The sequence below is a fragment of the Opisthorchis viverrini genome, assembly GCF_000715545.1.
Source record: "Opisthorchis viverrini unplaced genomic scaffold opera_v5_15, whole genome shotgun sequence".
Classification (NCBI taxonomy): domain Eukaryota; kingdom Metazoa; phylum Platyhelminthes; class Trematoda; order Opisthorchiida; family Opisthorchiidae; genus Opisthorchis; species Opisthorchis viverrini.
In genome coordinates, this window is record NW_008751671.1 from 1,622,246 (window position 1) to 1,639,086 (window position 16,841).

The 16,841-nt window shown below is 45.7% G+C and overlaps 1 protein-coding gene across 1 annotated transcript in view; it reads left to right on the forward strand.

Moving 5' to 3' along the window:
- Positions 1-3,451: 3,451 nt before the first annotated feature.
- Positions 3,452-16,841, forward strand: part of T265_01406 (hypothetical protein) — a gene marked incomplete at both ends in the record, with an annotated part of 122,912 nt that continues 109,522 nt past the window's right edge. The window contains 4 exons of the mRNA XM_009165432.1: positions 3,452-3,548; positions 4,268-4,458; positions 5,352-5,400; positions 14,941-15,021. Coding sequence (XP_009163696.1) covers positions 3,452-3,548; positions 4,268-4,458; positions 5,352-5,400; positions 14,941-15,021 — 418 coding nt within the window. The remainder of the gene's footprint in view (positions 3,549-4,267; positions 4,459-5,351; positions 5,401-14,940; positions 15,022-16,841) is intronic.

The following is a 16,841-nucleotide window of genomic DNA, read 5'->3' on the forward strand; positions in this document are numbered from 1 at the left end:
ATAAAACTGCCTTACACATGAATGGTCGTAAAAGTTGAAGAATCGGTACTTCGAATGCCAGTGCGCCTGATGAAGCAATTGGTATAGGTGTTGTAATGGTAATGCATTTCATACACGGATCACAACAATTAAATTGATATGTACATTCGTCCAAAATCGTCTTTGGGTTCCAAATATGTTAATCAACAGGGGGACGGAGTTTTTACCTCTTTAGTTTTTTACTGTATCAATTGCACAAAAGCCGATTATTCGATAAGTGTGGTTCCGAACATGCCCGGAGGAAAACACTGGCGGCTTATGATGATGAAGGACCGTTGTCGGCCACTGGGTGAGCCATCATGCATAAGCAAAGTAGCATATTTGTCTTGGTGTATAGATAGGGTACTGGGTGCCGCCGAGGTTAGTAAAAACGCATGCGGTTGTGATGACACACATCGATCGTTGACAGTGGGACTGAGCTGCGTTTCCTAGTAACCTTCCTGTACTTCGTTACAAAATTGAGAAGTATTGAAGGAACGCTTATTAGTGACAAAGAACTGTAATGAGAGTGGTTGCGAACCACGTGTAGCCGGCCTGAAAAATCGTGCCTCTCCTGAGTAGTTGAGCCTACTTGAGTCTAGGCATTATTAATAGAGGTACACAGGTGTGTCGTGATTTTTCCATACAGCTAATAACTTCTGCAAATCAGACTCATCAAGGAAAGCGGGATTTCGCTGGCCAGTAATCCGCATTGTTTCACTGAGGGAACAGAACAGAGGGAAGGATTATTTATCGTGATGGCTGGAATGAGCATCAACAGTTACGTCCTTTTTTGCCGGTACAGTTGCCTGCGCTTTCACGGTGAACTGCTGTTTGCATTTGATTCGTCAGGCTGGGTGATCTGGGTTAACGCTTACATAGACAAACTGCCATGAGCATCACGTTAAGGAAATGTGCAGCCAAATAGGATTAACTCACAGTAGAAATAGCGCGTGAAAACACTGATGGAATTTATATTAGGTCGAATTTATTTGTTTACCGATAAGACGAGCATTTAAGTAAGCCCGCCGGGGCTACAAACTTCAAGTCGCGGTTAGGAGCAGACTCAGGTTTACAAATGTAAATCGTGGATGGAAAGTCCCGAAGAAGGCAGAAACCTGCCCAAGAATTTCCGACAAATTATGGCTGTGCCAGGAAACCACGTCAGGAAGGCGTCGAGGCGTAAGGTCACTATCAGCCTGCCGGTCTTGATTGTGTGTGTGCTCCAATTAGTCACGAAATTTCATCACACCGCTTCGGTCTTCGGAATTAAGCTAAGAAGATACCACAAACGTTTCGAGTACAAGTTAGGACTAACATAAGAGCCCCTTAGTTACCAGTTGAAAGCTTTGTACCCAGAGGCCCACTATAAATGAGTTTTGGCCATGCAGCACGCTTGAAACGGCCATAAATGGATACAAATCATACAATGAATAAAGAATAAGGACGAGTAAGAAAAGTGCGATGCTTATATCAGGAAACAAGTGATGCAGGTTTACAGGATGACAGATGAGATGTATACTCCTTGGCCAAATTTTGGGTAGGGGTGTTTTCAATAAACGTAACTCAGTGAGGTCACAAGTTGGTGGAACTGGGAACCTATAATGTGCCTATCCTACCGGCGTATTAGCTCTAGATTTGGGGCAAGGAGGCTCCGTCAGTCATGGGAACTATACTGGCATCAGAAGTACAGACAGGAGTGGCAAATCGTGAGTCACAATGGCACACAGAACGTGGGCTAACTGGAAGCCTCCTAATCGACAAGGCAGATAATCTGCATAAAGAGGCTTCATTACGCAGGAAACAGGGACCGGGGGAGAGTCAGTCAGGTTGATGAATAGTCTGACGAGTGCCCAGTAAGAGTGATGTAATAGGGAAAACTCAAAGTGCGATAAATTCACTCGTATTTAAGGACAGCTAAGGATGAAGGACTTCTCAAAAGCATTCGATCGCCCCTCACACGTTCCGCTGGTCCACAGGCTCGTGTCTTATGGGATTTAAAAAAAACTCTCGCTGGATTAGGGCATTTTTACCAGTGAGGACATTCTGGGTGGACGTGGGCTCTGCTTCAACACTTACACCTGTAGTGGTCTGGCTACCCAATAAGTTAGTTTACCAGGAGTGTGTGGCAAAGAAATAAAAATGGTTACGCTAGGTTGGGTATACAAAAATAAAGAGGTCAGACGGAACAGACTCACTAACAATTGCTCTCTTTAAAATAGTTCGTCGTTGGCCCAGGTCAGCGAATAAACAATAACCCAATTATGTTGGTCCGGAGGCCTTCTTCTGAACAGTTCCCACATAATAGATTCCGAAGATGTCTGAAATGTTTTGGTACCAGAGTTAGTACATGAGACTCGCGACTGACCGCTGCAAGCGCGAGCGAAGTCAGAAGAGAGAGTCGAAGCATGTGATTACGCCTGTATTCTATGTAATTGTACAAGTGCGCGTTTTTTGTAGCTTTTCGTATTTAAACAAAAAACGATTACGCAATTGATGAAATACGTAGTGTTATAATGGAAGTAAAATAAAGGTAAAAAACGCCACGCACCTCAAGGCTCCACATGGATACCATTTCTGTTTCTGATCTATGTCAATAATCGTTCAGAGTTCTCTCAGGCCGACGACTTTGTATTCATGAGTTACAATGTCACAGCCTTAAAATATCGACTCAAAACATCCGTCTTCTACAGATGGCTTGACGCACCTTCCCCGTATTACTCGCATGAACCTCCAGACAAACTATCGAGTCTTCGTCAAAGGGATTATAAAACATGCCAGCCAAATTGTCTACTTAGGATGCAACCCTATTTGAGTGTGTCCAACGGACCTCTGTGGAAAGTGTTGCCGGCGTTTAGGCCGTTGATTATGAAATGCGTCTCACGGTGCTTGACCACTGTTCCCTGGAGTATCGTAGACCTCTGCAACGGGTTCCCATTGCTTTTACGCTGATGGGATCTAATGAGAATGTTTTGCTGGTCCCTGGTTTAGGATCTTTCAGAAGGGTCCAACGGAGTGTTCCGCCTAAACACTGTCATCTGAGGCCATCCGGGCGGCTGAGACATATTGGGTATGCCTAGCTTGCGAAATTTTTATCGTTACAGTCGTGGCTTTGCGGAACTGTAAACTGTCGCTCCAGCGTCTCAAGGTAGCCCTTCGTCGTATGCATAAATGTCTGGGGTTTGTGGTCCATCGAAGCTATGGGACCTTGTCCCACAGTTGGTTCGAGATGTTTTCTGCCTCCCGATCTATTGAAATATCATCTTTCACAGTTCTGGCTTTACCTCGTATCACCGTCCTTAGAAATCGGAATTCATACACTGTCAGGATTGTTCTGCAATTTGAGCTGGGCTGAGCCTCTTTGTTTAATTTGCTCGTATTATGTTGTTGTAGGTCAAGCACGTCTGATGCGCGTTTCGAAATAGTAAGTGGAATGGATGTGCTCGAGACAAATGGGAACTTTATCGTCAGGAACGGCAACAGGGCACTGTACTGTGACCGGCTGTCAGGCAAGCTCAGCATAAAAGATGGTGAGTCCGCATTATGTGTCCTGCAAATATTGTTCCACCCTGATTGTGAATGCAATTTCACTGAACGATATCTTTCAATGTGAACAGTCCGTGTCGTGTAAGCCACCTGAATTGACTCATGGGTTTTCAAACGTCTTGACTAGACGTTAATCCGCTAGCAGTCATCACCGTCAGATTGGAGTTCCCCCCGGTCGCTGAGTGGCAAAAGGAGACGGAACTGGAAATTATGTGCGCATACTGGGTAATGAATGAAGTGAATAGAAGTTAGATAACCTGCAGCCTCGGAATTCACAAATGTAGGCTATTAAACACGAATATGAATCGCATCAGTGCTCGAATGTATGCTACTACATGCGCGGACGGGAAGGAACTTCAGACGAAAGTTTTAAGCTCCTGGCAGTTAAAGTACACACCTTCTGCACAGAGCTCCGAAATCATTTTCATCTGTCTCTGTAGGATCTGATTTTTGGAAAGACACTCATGTTATTTAGCTTTCACTTTACTGAAGATACATTTGGTTGCCTGAGAAGTGGCCAGAGGAGTGCATGTCGAAATCAGGTGCCTGTGGAACAACAAGCAACGCAACTAGTGGGTGCTACCATGCATTCGAACCATCATGGATGTTCGTATTATATGTTATCCACCGGTAAGCTATTTGGTGCCTAATATGTTTTTCACCGATCGGGGAGATCTATCATCTGATGAGGGTGGGGCGGAAGTCATGGAAATGGATGAGAAAGTAACCCATGGAGTTGGTGAACAACAAAAATCGTTCAGTTGTACCTTTCGGGGCCCACCTACTATGCCAACGGAAAGAAAAACGAGGTTCAAGATACCTTCGGGTTGTCAAAGCCTAGACAGGAACGATCGGGACACGGAGGTCGGTCTCGAACCACACCCACCCCTGCCCGTAAGTTGGTACTTCAACCAATGAGCTATCTCCAGAGTTTCACTAAGAGCGGACGGTGAACCAGCGTTGGATACCAATTTGCAGCCGTTGTCCCAGATCTACGTACCAGCGAAGGAGACCAACACCTGTTAAATTTCCTCATAGCAGTCGTCAATGAGCTTGTCTTAGAATGTGGAGCTCGCTTGTCACCGACTCCACGAATATAAATTCACAAAGGTCAAAAATGTGCCCGAATGTAATGACCGATATGAAAAAACAGCAAAGACAAACATCTAAAACGACACGGGTGGCAGACGTAGTTCACTTCCCAAATCTGTGAGTCTCCTACTTCGCAAACAGGACGACCTCCCTTTTGTGTTTGTTGCTGATGATACTGACGTCAGTGATACGTCTCGAGCAGATTCACTGGCAAAATACCTCGAATCCTGTTCCGTCCCACCCACCACTCTCGTTAGCGCCGGTACAATAATCCAATCAACAACTCATCATTTTTTGCGGGAATAAGAGAGCCAAGTGTTTACTTACAACACAGTGGCAGTTGTAATGCACGCGCCGCAAAGCTTACGTCTACGCGCCACGTTGTGTCACCTGATTGAACGTTTTAGTTCCATAACACTGCCTGAATGGTTTACTTTTTCAAACGAGGTTTGTGTCCGCTTCGTAGTTTTCACCTCGCGATGACTGTTAATCACTTGTCAACTTCATCGGTGTACCGAAGGACACACATCATTAGATGTATCACCGGGATTCGTTTTTCTGCGCATGTCAGCCGTCAAAGCGAAGGGTTAGGGTCAATTGCGAAGGCACGAACGACATCAGGTGTGCTTCTTCTGATCCCCACACACTCAACGGAATACGTTGACGACGTTGTTTAAATTTTTGAAAAAAAGCAGGGGGCTCAAGCATTATTTGAAAGGCTGGCCCAGGTTATCCTGTTCTTAGGTATGTACTTCGCGCCATCGAAATGCCGCATGATAGTGTAGTCTTTGGGTGTGCCTCCAAAAATTGAAAGTGACGTGTGGTTGTGGGACGCTATACGTATTCCGGAAGTCGCATCAACTCTGACTGTGGGGTGGCAGGCGAAGAGAACGCACGAATCTCGAAGACCATAATTGCGTTTTCCAGTTTGTGCTACTTTTGATGTTAAACAGGCATCTCACTGGGTTTCAAAGAACTCGTGTCAGACTACAGCATGGGCTGCATTGTTGAAAAGCTTCGGGACTTGGCCACTTCCAGCGAATGGTTTGAGATATCTTCAGGTCTGACCACCAATGTCTCAGAATTATAGCTACAATCGGCTGAAGCCGGCAAATTCGAAATGAGACAATTAGTAGATAGGATTTTGGTGATTCAGAGGATACTTTCCTTAGGAATTGGTTGAGTACTGCCAGTCAGTGTGGCTGGGTCATACATTACGCATGAGGGGAGGGATGGCTCAGTGGCTAGAGCGCGAATCTACTGACCGAAAGGTCCGTGGTTCGAATCCGACCTCTGCCTCTCGACTTCCCCTGTCTAGGCTTGGGCAGCCTGGCAGCATCCCAGCCCTCACTCCTTCTTCTGGTGGCATGACAGTTAGGCTGGGTGCTACAGCTGGATGATTTTTATTATTAATATTACGGATGCCGATTTACTGCCCGCCTAGATGAGCACTGTTTTCCGTACTAAATTTGAAGCGTCAGGAACCTATAGGCGTATGGAATTCGACGGAAGGAAATTAGGAATGTTACGAAAAGTTTTGATGCTGTTGGTTCTGTTAGCCTTCTAGGATGAAGTCCACATAGCTCTATGTCTGGCTGGAGACAATGAACGATATGGCGGCTAACGGATGTCAGTGACCCTCATGTTTTCAGCTTCTATCCGGGTTGTCTGACTGAGTGTTGGAGGCGTAGGCACCTTGGATGTTTGTTGTAGGCCACTCCTTCTCTGCCAGAATTCCTTTCTTTCTATTGTTAGGCTTTTTTCGGATAAGTTGACATGCCTGTATGACAGTGAGGCATCCTTGTTCTCATTTTGTGTTACTGTCATCTCTGATGATGACACAGTACTTCAAGGCTTTTGTCCGAGGATTTCAAAACGCTGAACTGCAGTAATAGTAGCATCTCTGACGTATCTTTGACGGGTGTCGCTGAACATCAGTAGAATATGGAGGGCTTGGAAGCCTGGTATGAACGAAACATTTTGCAAGGACGCGGGTTAGTCCAGACATCCACTAATTGACCAAGTGTTTGAAGGGTTTTAGGAAAAGTTGTTCAATGAACCGATTAGGACCTAGAACCTACATGGCAGCGACATGGCCCAATGTTCCGGAGCGCGAATTTACTAGCCGGAAATCCGTAGTTCTAACCTGATTGCTGTCTCTTAACTTCCCTTGCCTATGCTTTGACAATCTGGCAGTATCCCACTCATGCTTCATTCTGGTCGCATGGCATTTCGCACCGAAAGGGTGCTACAGCTGAACGAAAGAACTTATAAACCCACAATCATAGGCACGTGAGGTTACCCATAGCATGTTTCGTATTACCAGCCTGTTGCGGAAACGAAGAACTGTATCAACTGGCGTCCCTCAGTTTTTTGTTCCTGGTGGTGATGTTATGTAATACAATTTTGAAATCAAAGAAACTTCGTTTTGGTGACTTCACGCTAGCGTTTTACAGAACCCGGATACTGAGCCGTTGGACAGGAGGCAACCCTCAGACAAGTTTTCAGGTCGCAACGTGGATTTCATCTGTCTGAAACCTTCCCGAGCTTAGTTACGTGAATGCATCGTCAGAAACTATCTGAACAACATTTTGTTTACGTTGTTTCACTAATTTGACTACTTATTGTTTGCTTTGGGACCAGCATCAGCCAACGCGTGAGGTCAACACTCTTGGACCGGGTGCCTATCAACAACATACGGTGTGCGGTGAAACTGACAAGATTATACAAACCTTTAATAAGCCTATCTCCTCGTCGCGGCACAACTGTGCAAGTTTTGTTGCACGTGGGCTGACGGAGCATTGGTGGTGGTGCCATCAGGGCATGGTTTACTTAGCTCTTCCAAAATACCACCGAAACCCACAGCGAAGTCNCAACATACGGTGTGCGGTGAAACTGACAAGATTATACAAACCTTTAATAAGCCTATCTCCTCGTCGCGGCACAACTGTGCAAGTTTTGTTGCACGTGGGCTGACGGAGCATTGGTGGTGGTGCCATCAGGGCATGGTTTACTTAGCTCTTCCGAAATACCACCGAACCCCACAGTGAAGTCATGACTTTGCGAGTGTCACCGTACCGTGAATAGTTTTAATATATCAGATAGAGAACGTGGACACCTATTCACCACTTAGTACTACCGAACTGGAGCACAGGCCTTGTGACGGCGCTAGAGACATGGAACCCTCAAACCTTACTGGTGAAAAGGGTTAGATGAGTTAATGAACACCGGATCCGACAGTGCGGGCGGATTAAGTCAGCTCAATATGTCTGGTGTTCCGACGGTTTCACTCTTCACTCCCTGCTGCTTTGTCTTTATCTTTTCGTACAAGGGCCAGAAGTTCACCATTAAAAAGAGCAATGTTGCCCAGAAAACGCCGCTGGTACGCAAATCTCCATGTTGGCCCATGATTTCTTCCAAAATACAAGGTATCGGCCACGCTGCGGTTTTCCCTGTAAGCTGTTCAGATGACAATAGACCTGGCATCTATATCTCAAAATCCGGAACCTATTCTATGTATGTTGGTGGAATGTCTACTTTTCCTGATGTGGTGGCAGTGCCTTTCGACTCCCTCTAGGCTTCGAAAACCTGGTAGAATCCCAGCCTTCGTGCTTCCTCTTGGTGGCTTGACAGCACCGAAAGGATGCTACCGCTGAACAATTTTTTATAGTGTGGTGGACTGTAGTCTCTAGTCAGTATGTTCGATGTCTTCTGAGTCAGTGGTTTCATGATGTACATACGTCTTCATGAGGCTGTCGAGGTTGATCTCGACCCTGCACTGTCAAGTTGTTGCGAACATTCTTCTAGGCGGTCCTCGGGAGTTCACGCACACGCCTGTAGTGTATTCACAAGAAGTTCACCGTTTTGCTAGTGTGTCTATAGTAGTAGTGCCATGGTAGGACCGAGTATAGTGGATGACGTTTACAGTAAAATTCGCAGGGCGAAATGATTCAAAATGCTTCAATCTGACCTTAGATGTGTGCTACTTGTTCTGGTTTGGTCTCCTCAACGTCTATCGATATATTCTAGGAAGAGACACCTCCTCGGCCTCTGCTGGGTAATTCCTGCTCGTCTTTCTTGCGATTTTACAACCAAATATCCGGTCCGTTGATCAAGTTGACATACGTCATTTAGGAGTTTTCGGCGAATGCCTTGTTTTGAGTTATACGCGGCCGGTATCAGAAGTACATATTTTTAAGGGGTGTTAGTTCGCCAACCGGCTACCAAACCAGACCACTTAGTGCTTACCGGCTAGGTTTGAATATCTTGCATCGTGGGGGAGGCAGTTGCGCGCGAACTGAACAGCAGACAACCGCTACTCATATTTCACCCTCTCACCTTGCAGATCTGTTCGTGTTTGACAAGATGATCTGGAAGGATTCCATCAAGACGAGCTCTTTATTCGGTTTTGACATCAAAGAATTATGCTGGTTACGCATCAGGTTCTATTGTGCGTGGTTCGGTATTGAAAGGCTTACGAATTGCGCTTATTCAGAACATAAAAGTTTGGAGTATTGGCTTTTGCTACCTCGAAAATTCGTCTGCATGACACCAAAATGGTGTTAACCCTAATTCCATCATAGACTAACTCTCACAAACCGCTTATCCGAAGGTCAAGCTGTCACAAACGCTAGCTCTGTAAGCATGGAGGTTGCCTTCAATGTGACGGTTGAGCTCATTCTGTTTGGCGAGCTCTCGATCAATGCGTGATCGGTACTGTACAACTGAGCACTACTCTCAGTTTTGCAAACAGTCATTCAAGTATGTGCCGGCTGATTGCAACTAAGATGCAGAGATGGCTCAGTGGTTAGTGTGCGAATTTACTGACCGTAAGGTCTGTGGTTCGAGCCTTACCTATGCCTCTCGACTTCCCTTATTGAGGCTTGGGCAACCTGGCAGTATCCCTGTCCGCGTGCTTTCTTCTGGTGGCATGACAGCTAGGAACCGAAAGGGTGCTACAGCCGAACGAGTATCTTTTGTTTCTTACTATTTAAGGTGCAGATAACATGAGTTCTGTACATAGTTGCAGTAGGGGCACCCTGTTGACACTCAACGAAATGACAACATTGTACGACCATTGCAGTTCTGTGCGTATAAGCCTTTCCCTCGTATGAACCTTCTTCCCATCTTACTTGAGTCTCCGAGCGTCCACCAGGTAATCGCCCTAGTTCGTGCATGCGTTTGTGCCATATGGGGCGGCCGGGCGAATATGCAGGGGCCTGTTGCAAGCCATCAGTCGATCCAAACATGATTCCATAACAGTGGACATCAGCACCGGTTGCTTGTTTATAGTCCGGGTACCAGCATCACTTGTGAGTTCTTTCAGGTTTCGTGTCATATCGTACCATATCAGCTGTAAAAACCGCGTACTCGCCGTACAGTAGTTAAGGCTTACAGCCTCGTCCGTCGATGATTTGGGAAGATGTGGTAAATAGTTACGCGTTGGAGGAGATAGCTGATTTAATTGATGCGTTTAGATAGGTGTTACTGGACTTTTCATTAACGAGATTGGAAGGGGGCTTTATATCGAAAGCAACAGCTGGTGTGTATGAGCGCCATTCAGCGCTCGTCTCAGGGTACGCACTCAGGAGGGCAAAGACCAAAGTAGCTGAGTTTGTTGGTAATTGCTTAATCTGCTGCCAGGTCATTGTTTGACCTCCACTGGTTCGTCTCCACCGTTCGCGTGATTGTTCGAAAAGAGCTCTTCAAGGAAGTCGGTCAACTAGCATACGGATCATCATCATAGTTATCATCATCAAAGAAAGCAGGATCATTGTTAATACTGATGCTTCACCGCCGTACAAACAAGTTTTATCTAATTATGTCCGTCAGGAAGAGACTGGACCTTACCGTGGTGTGATGGTTTGCACACCTCAGCGATCCATTGAGCTATACTGGAGAGTGTCCCGCGACACTCACAGGGTCTCTCATACCAGGTTGGTCAATGGTTAGAGGTCTGACGAACACAGTCTCCTGGCCCTCCAGGTTGGGGGTTGGAACATGTGGCGACTTGTTCCGTAGAAATGGATTTGCATTCGCATTTCCCGCCAAACACCGCTGCCTTGCGGTTAGGCTTTTGAGCCAAAGGCTTTGGTTGAGGACACTAATCGTCCTTCTGTCTAGGTGTGGGCGCCCTGACAGTATCCCAGCCCTCGTACAACCATACGGCAGTGAAGCATCAGTACCAACACTGATGTTGCTGTCTTTGATGATCATGATGAAACGCGCCCAACCTACCCATATTTCGACAAATTGACAGCCAATAATTTTGTTGTGCAAAATTGGTTCTCTCCGCTAGGTAGCTTATGTTTGGTGCTTTCGTCGGGGAACTCGCTTAAGAATTTTCGGTGTCTTCGTTTTCGATATTTTTAAACCCAGGTCGCACGTTGGCCGGAATCCAACAGCATCCTATTGATAAGCCTTATTAGAAGTAAATGGTCTCATTTAGCTAATTCAGACTTTCGTGATTTGCCTAGCTACCCGAGTATCTTTTGTTTCTTACTATTTAAGGTGCAGATAACATGAGTTCTGTACATAGTTGCAGTAGGGGCACCCTGTTGACACTCAACGAAATGACAACATTGTACGACCATTGCAGTTCTGTGCGTATAAGCCTTTCCCTCGTATGAACCTTCTTCCCATCTTACTTGAGTCTCCGAGCGTCCACCAGGTAATCGCCCTAGTTCGTGCATGCGTTTGTGCCATATGGGGCGGCCGGGCGAATATGCAGGGGCCTGTTGCAAGCCATCAGTCGATCCAAACATGATTCCATAACAGTGGACATCAGCACCGGTTGCTTGTTTATAGTCCGGGTACCAGCATCACTTGTGAGTTCTTTCAGGTTTCGTGTCATATCGTACCATATCAGCTGTAAAAACCGCGTACTCGCCGTACAGTAGTTAAGGCTTACAGCCTCGTCCGTCGATGATTTGGGAAGATGTGGTAAATAGTTACGCGTTGGAGGAGATAGCTGATTTAATTGATGCGTTTAGATAGGTGTTACTGGACTTTTCATTAACGAGATTGGAAGGGGGCTTTATATCGAAAGCAACAGCTGGTGTGTATGAGCGCCATTCAGCGCTCGTCTCAGGGTACGCACTCAGGAGGGCAAAGACCAAAGTAGCTGAGTTTGTTGGTAATTGCTTAATCTGCTGCCAGGTCATTGTTTGACCTCCACTGGTTCGTCTCCACCGTTCGCGTGATTGTTCGAAAAGAGCTCTTCAAGGAAGTCGGTCAACTAGCATACGGATCATCATCATAGTTATCATCATCAAAGAAAGCAGGATCATTGTTAATACTGATGCTTCACCGCCGTACAAACAAGTTTTATCTAATTATGTCCGTCAGGAAGAGACTGGACCTTACCGTGGTGTGATGGTTTGCACACCTCAGCGATCCATTGAGCTATACTGGAGAGTGTCCCGCGACACTCACAGGGTCTCTCATACCAGGTTGGTCAATGGTTAGAGGTCTGACGAACACAGCCTCCTGGCCCTCCAGGTTGGGGGTTGGAACATGTGGCGACTTGTTCCGTAGAAATGGTAATGCATTTGCATTTCCCGCCAAACACTGCTGCCTTGCGGTTAGGCTTTTGAGCCAAAGGCTTTGGTTGGCGACCCTTATCGTCCTGCTGTCTAGGTGTGGGCACCATGGCAGTATCCCAGCCCACGTACAACCGTACGGCAGTGAAGCATCGGTGTTGAACACTGATGTCATGCTGTCGATGATGATGATGATGGTCTAATTATATTTAAATCCCTATCGTGAAAAGAAAGTGTGTGAGGGAGAGGAAATAGTACTCTGGCCTTTCGAATCCGGATGGAAATATCATTCCTGGCTAGAACACCGTCATAGATACGGCTGCCCAGGTGGACAAAGGTCTACTAACTCAATTGGCTCATTAGTGTATGAGCCCATCCAGTCTTGCAGCAGCGCTTCACAATTTACAAGTATGGAGCGCATGCCCAACCGTGAAGCAGAATTATTTAGCTCATTTTTTGCTGTCTGTATTGCGGTCGCGTCAGATTTTAGAAGAACTATCGTCATCGTACTGGATATGTGCAACTGAGTGCGCGAACACACCATGTGGGTTTTTGCAATTCGTTCGCGTTGGTCGTGTGCCATCAAGAGAGACGAAACCCGTTCAGCTAGCTAGGTTACAACGAATTAGCTGAATACTGGTGTTGTATGTTGGAGTGGTGATGCAGGTTGATATCAGAAAACAAGCTTTCTTGAAATATTTATATTCAAACCGAAACGACATGTCGCTTAGCTAATGTGGAAGGTAGTTACAGATATGTTTGGAAACTAGGTGAGTTTTTCGGTTTTTCGTAACGTTCTGGAGTGGTGACTTCTCGGTTGGTTCAAATATCCGTCCGATTGGTTGAACGAACCGATGGTTATTATTCCACACGACATAGCCACAAAAAACCGATATTCTAGGGAGCCGAGCGTAATCCAAGACATGGTGCAACTCGAAAATGATACAAATAACACGTTTGTTCCATTTACTGGCATGACGGGCAATGACCCATAGCGTGAAACAAAATCTATAAATTTTGTATCAATGAAGGTTTAGGGTTAAATCTTGGGGATTTTAATCTAGGGAAAATGTATTGAGCATAATCATCATTATCATTGACAGCATGACATCAGTATTCAACAGCGGCGCTTCACTGCCGTACAACCATGATTTATTTGAAAGCTTTATTGTAAAGAATATAATAAAGGACGGGAGAGGGACTTTGTGCTAGCTTACCACAATCATTCCGAAGTACCTACGCCTCCAGACATTCACTTAGGCAATCTGGATAGAAACTGACAACAAGAAGGCCACTGACGTCGGTTGGTAGCTATATCTTGCAGTGTCTCCAACCAGGCACAGTGGGAATCACGCGGTTCCCATCATCGAAGGCGAGTAGCACTGACAACACCTAGACGTTTCGTGGTCTCCTTCATACCCTTCTATCAGGTCAAGGGTTGGCCGACTCTCTGCTTCCGCCACTCTGAGCTTGGTATGGAAAACAGCACTCTCTCCAACAAACGATGGTATGGCATACGCAGCACGTGTCCTAACCGTTGCAGATTCTATATCTGGACACATTCTTAAATAGAAGTCCATTCGTTCAGCTGTAGCACCCTTTCGGCGCCTAACTGCCATGCCATCAGAAGGAAGCACGAGGGCTGGGATGTTGCCAGGTTGCCCAAGCCTAGACAGGGGAAGTCGGGAGGAAGAGATCGGGTTTGAACCACGGACCTTCCGGTCAGTAAATTCGCGCTCTAACCACTTGAGCCAGCTCGCCCCCTTGAGTGGAAGTACCCATTGCACAACCGAAAACTCGTTTTCTGATTGCCTCGTTGTGGATTCTCCGACAGTAACCCACACGAGCTATGGTTCTGAGATAACGACTGTTGAACACCTGAAGACGTCTCACTTCCGCTGTTCGGACAGGCCAAGTCTCATAGCCATACAGCAAAACGTCCCATACTGTAGCTTGATACACACACCTCTTGAGATTCAGGGATATAGCGTTTTGACGCCATAGCGAACGCGACCCAAGCCTTGCAGATTCATGCATTGACCTCATCCGTCACATTACAATCAGAACTAGTAAATCTTTCGCGGTACGTGAACGCTCCGCAACTTCGAGTAAGTGGCGTGTTTAGTGAGTGCTTGTTCACGAGCGTGCCTTTCGATTTCTCCTGTCTAGGATTGGTCAACCTAGCAGTATCGAAATTCGCGTGATTCTTCCTGTTGTCATTGCAATTGGGCACCGAAAGGGTTCCACCGCCGAATGACTTTTTGATACAATATATAAAGTACACTCGTTTTGTCCGCAGATTTGTAATTCAAAAGCCACTTTGATGAAGTGCATTTTGTCGACTCTTTTAGCGGTTCTTATCGCCACAAGCCGCCGTGATTGCTCACTGAAATTTGCGAATCCCTTTTCGTCATATTGACGGTTTTTGTGCACAGCAATCAACCAGGATTCCGGACTTTCAAAATCTGCGTCTGTTTGCATGTAGAGTTTCATTTTGTGATTGTTTTTGGAGCATTTATCCAAACCCACAGTTTCGCAGTCATCATGCTCCTAACAAACACACTGATCGATTCCGTCACCTGATTCTATTATAGTCAATTGTCAAGAACACATTATACGTGTCTTGTGGTTAGGTGTTCTTGATGGTTAATTGGAAGCCATCTGTCATCTGACTGCCAACAACTGTGCCATTTATGCTGGTAGTTTTTCGTTTGACTTGTGCTTTTCCTGTTGTCTCTTTCAGCCGAACTGATAGGTTCGGAATGGAATCCCGTTTGCCTGGGTCAAGTCGATGGTGTTATCGGAAAACTCCGTTATTACCCAGGTAAACATCTTATCGGGAAACGACTAGGTTTTCACCTAGTCGCTGCAGGGTTTCCAAAAAACGTTTCTCCACATGAGCGATGTTCAATCAAGAGGGGATCAAACACCGTATTCTTCCACTACTGAATATATGTTCCAGTGAATAGTCTGTAAACTTCAGTTACATCCATTAACAGGTCTCCAGAATAGGCATATACTTATCACAAGTTAGCAACTCATAACCTGCATGTGGTTCTATTGTGTGTAGTAACTTGTAGGTGCTATTTTTGATCCCTTTTTCTTCTATCCCACATGACTAGCGTACATGATCAAGTAGTACTGCAGGTGTCTGCAGTATACGTTATCTTGGGTTAATGGACTGAGGTGACGAGTTCAGCATTTATGCGTGCTCGACCGCTCTACGGTGGGCCGACTTCGCCGCGATTTACTTGTTCTATCATCAATGACGTGATTAGTTTTGACCAGATGTGTTCAGTCAGACTTAGGCCCGGTTTCTTCCAACTGTCACTCAGAGACACGGAATTGTGCTCTCGTGTTCTGTTCGACAAACACTTTGTCTTACGACCAACGTATGATGCTCTACGCTAGCATTCAAATGATTACCCACCGAAGCTGGTGGTAGAACATGGTATTTTGTCTTTCTTGTAGGACTGGAACCGAAACTCAAGCACAGATTATCGGCCGTTCTGTTATCACTCTCCAGCTCATTTCGCATGTTTCGGTTTATGGTAATCTCTTCAGTCGTTGTCACCTTCGCATATTTACCTGAAATGTGGTAGATAGATTACTCATAACTGAGAGGGATGAGCGCTAGTTTTGTGCAATAAAGCCCTCAGGTTTTAGTACTGTGTGGTTCTCAGTTTTGTTATTGGCTTTCACAGTTGTAGGGCGTCGTTGTGAAAGCTAAATCCTAAGCCACACTGGCACATCATCTCAGTGCTTTTATGCAGTGTTGCGGTTTCGATATTTCAGCTCCTACGATTGTCGTCCGCGCCATATGTCATTGCTTGCTCACTCAACAAGTACGATAGTAAACGCGTGATTTGTAAGCTACATGTGGTTACTAAAATTTACTATCAACTATGTTCCATGAGCCAATTGCTCTGTAGGATAGCTGTCGTTCCCACATTCTTGAAATAGATTTTATTTAAACAGAAAAAGCGCAGTGGAAGACCCTTGAATATGTGGACGGACAGGTTTAGGTTTTTGACGCGCCCATACACTATCGTATTTTGTCGGCGACGGGCCACCGAGTGAACACCCATCATCCTTCAGGACGATCCACTTTATCCCAGACCGGTGTTCTCCGGTAGGCACATCAGGACCGATCAGCTGAAACCAATTTAGGCGTTTTTGGCTACTCAGGTCAGAACTTATGTGACAAGTATAGGTTTTTACCCCGGTCTTCGCAAGCAGTGAAACATGCTACTCAAGGCCTAAATTAGCTACTGTCTTCCTGAGTTTTTAGGGGACGAATTCCACTCGAATACCATTGTGGTCTGTAACAGCTCTATCGATAGGAGGAAGAATTACCATTCTTAACTCGTCAAATCACTACTAATGGAGAAAAATGCAGGAGGCAAAACCTGGAAAGAGATGGTCATTAAATTTCAGACCTGCAGTGTACTAGAATGAAATCATTCAACTTCTGGAAAACGGAAGTCGCTGGCATAAAAAGATTCCTTTAGCAGGTGAGAATAAATACGGGAACTTACGTTATTAGAGATCCCTGAGGATGGTTCTTCTGTTCTCTTCTGATGTTCCGTTCTTCTGTTTCTCTGCGATTTCTGACACAATTTTGCAGGAGATGAAGGAGTTGAG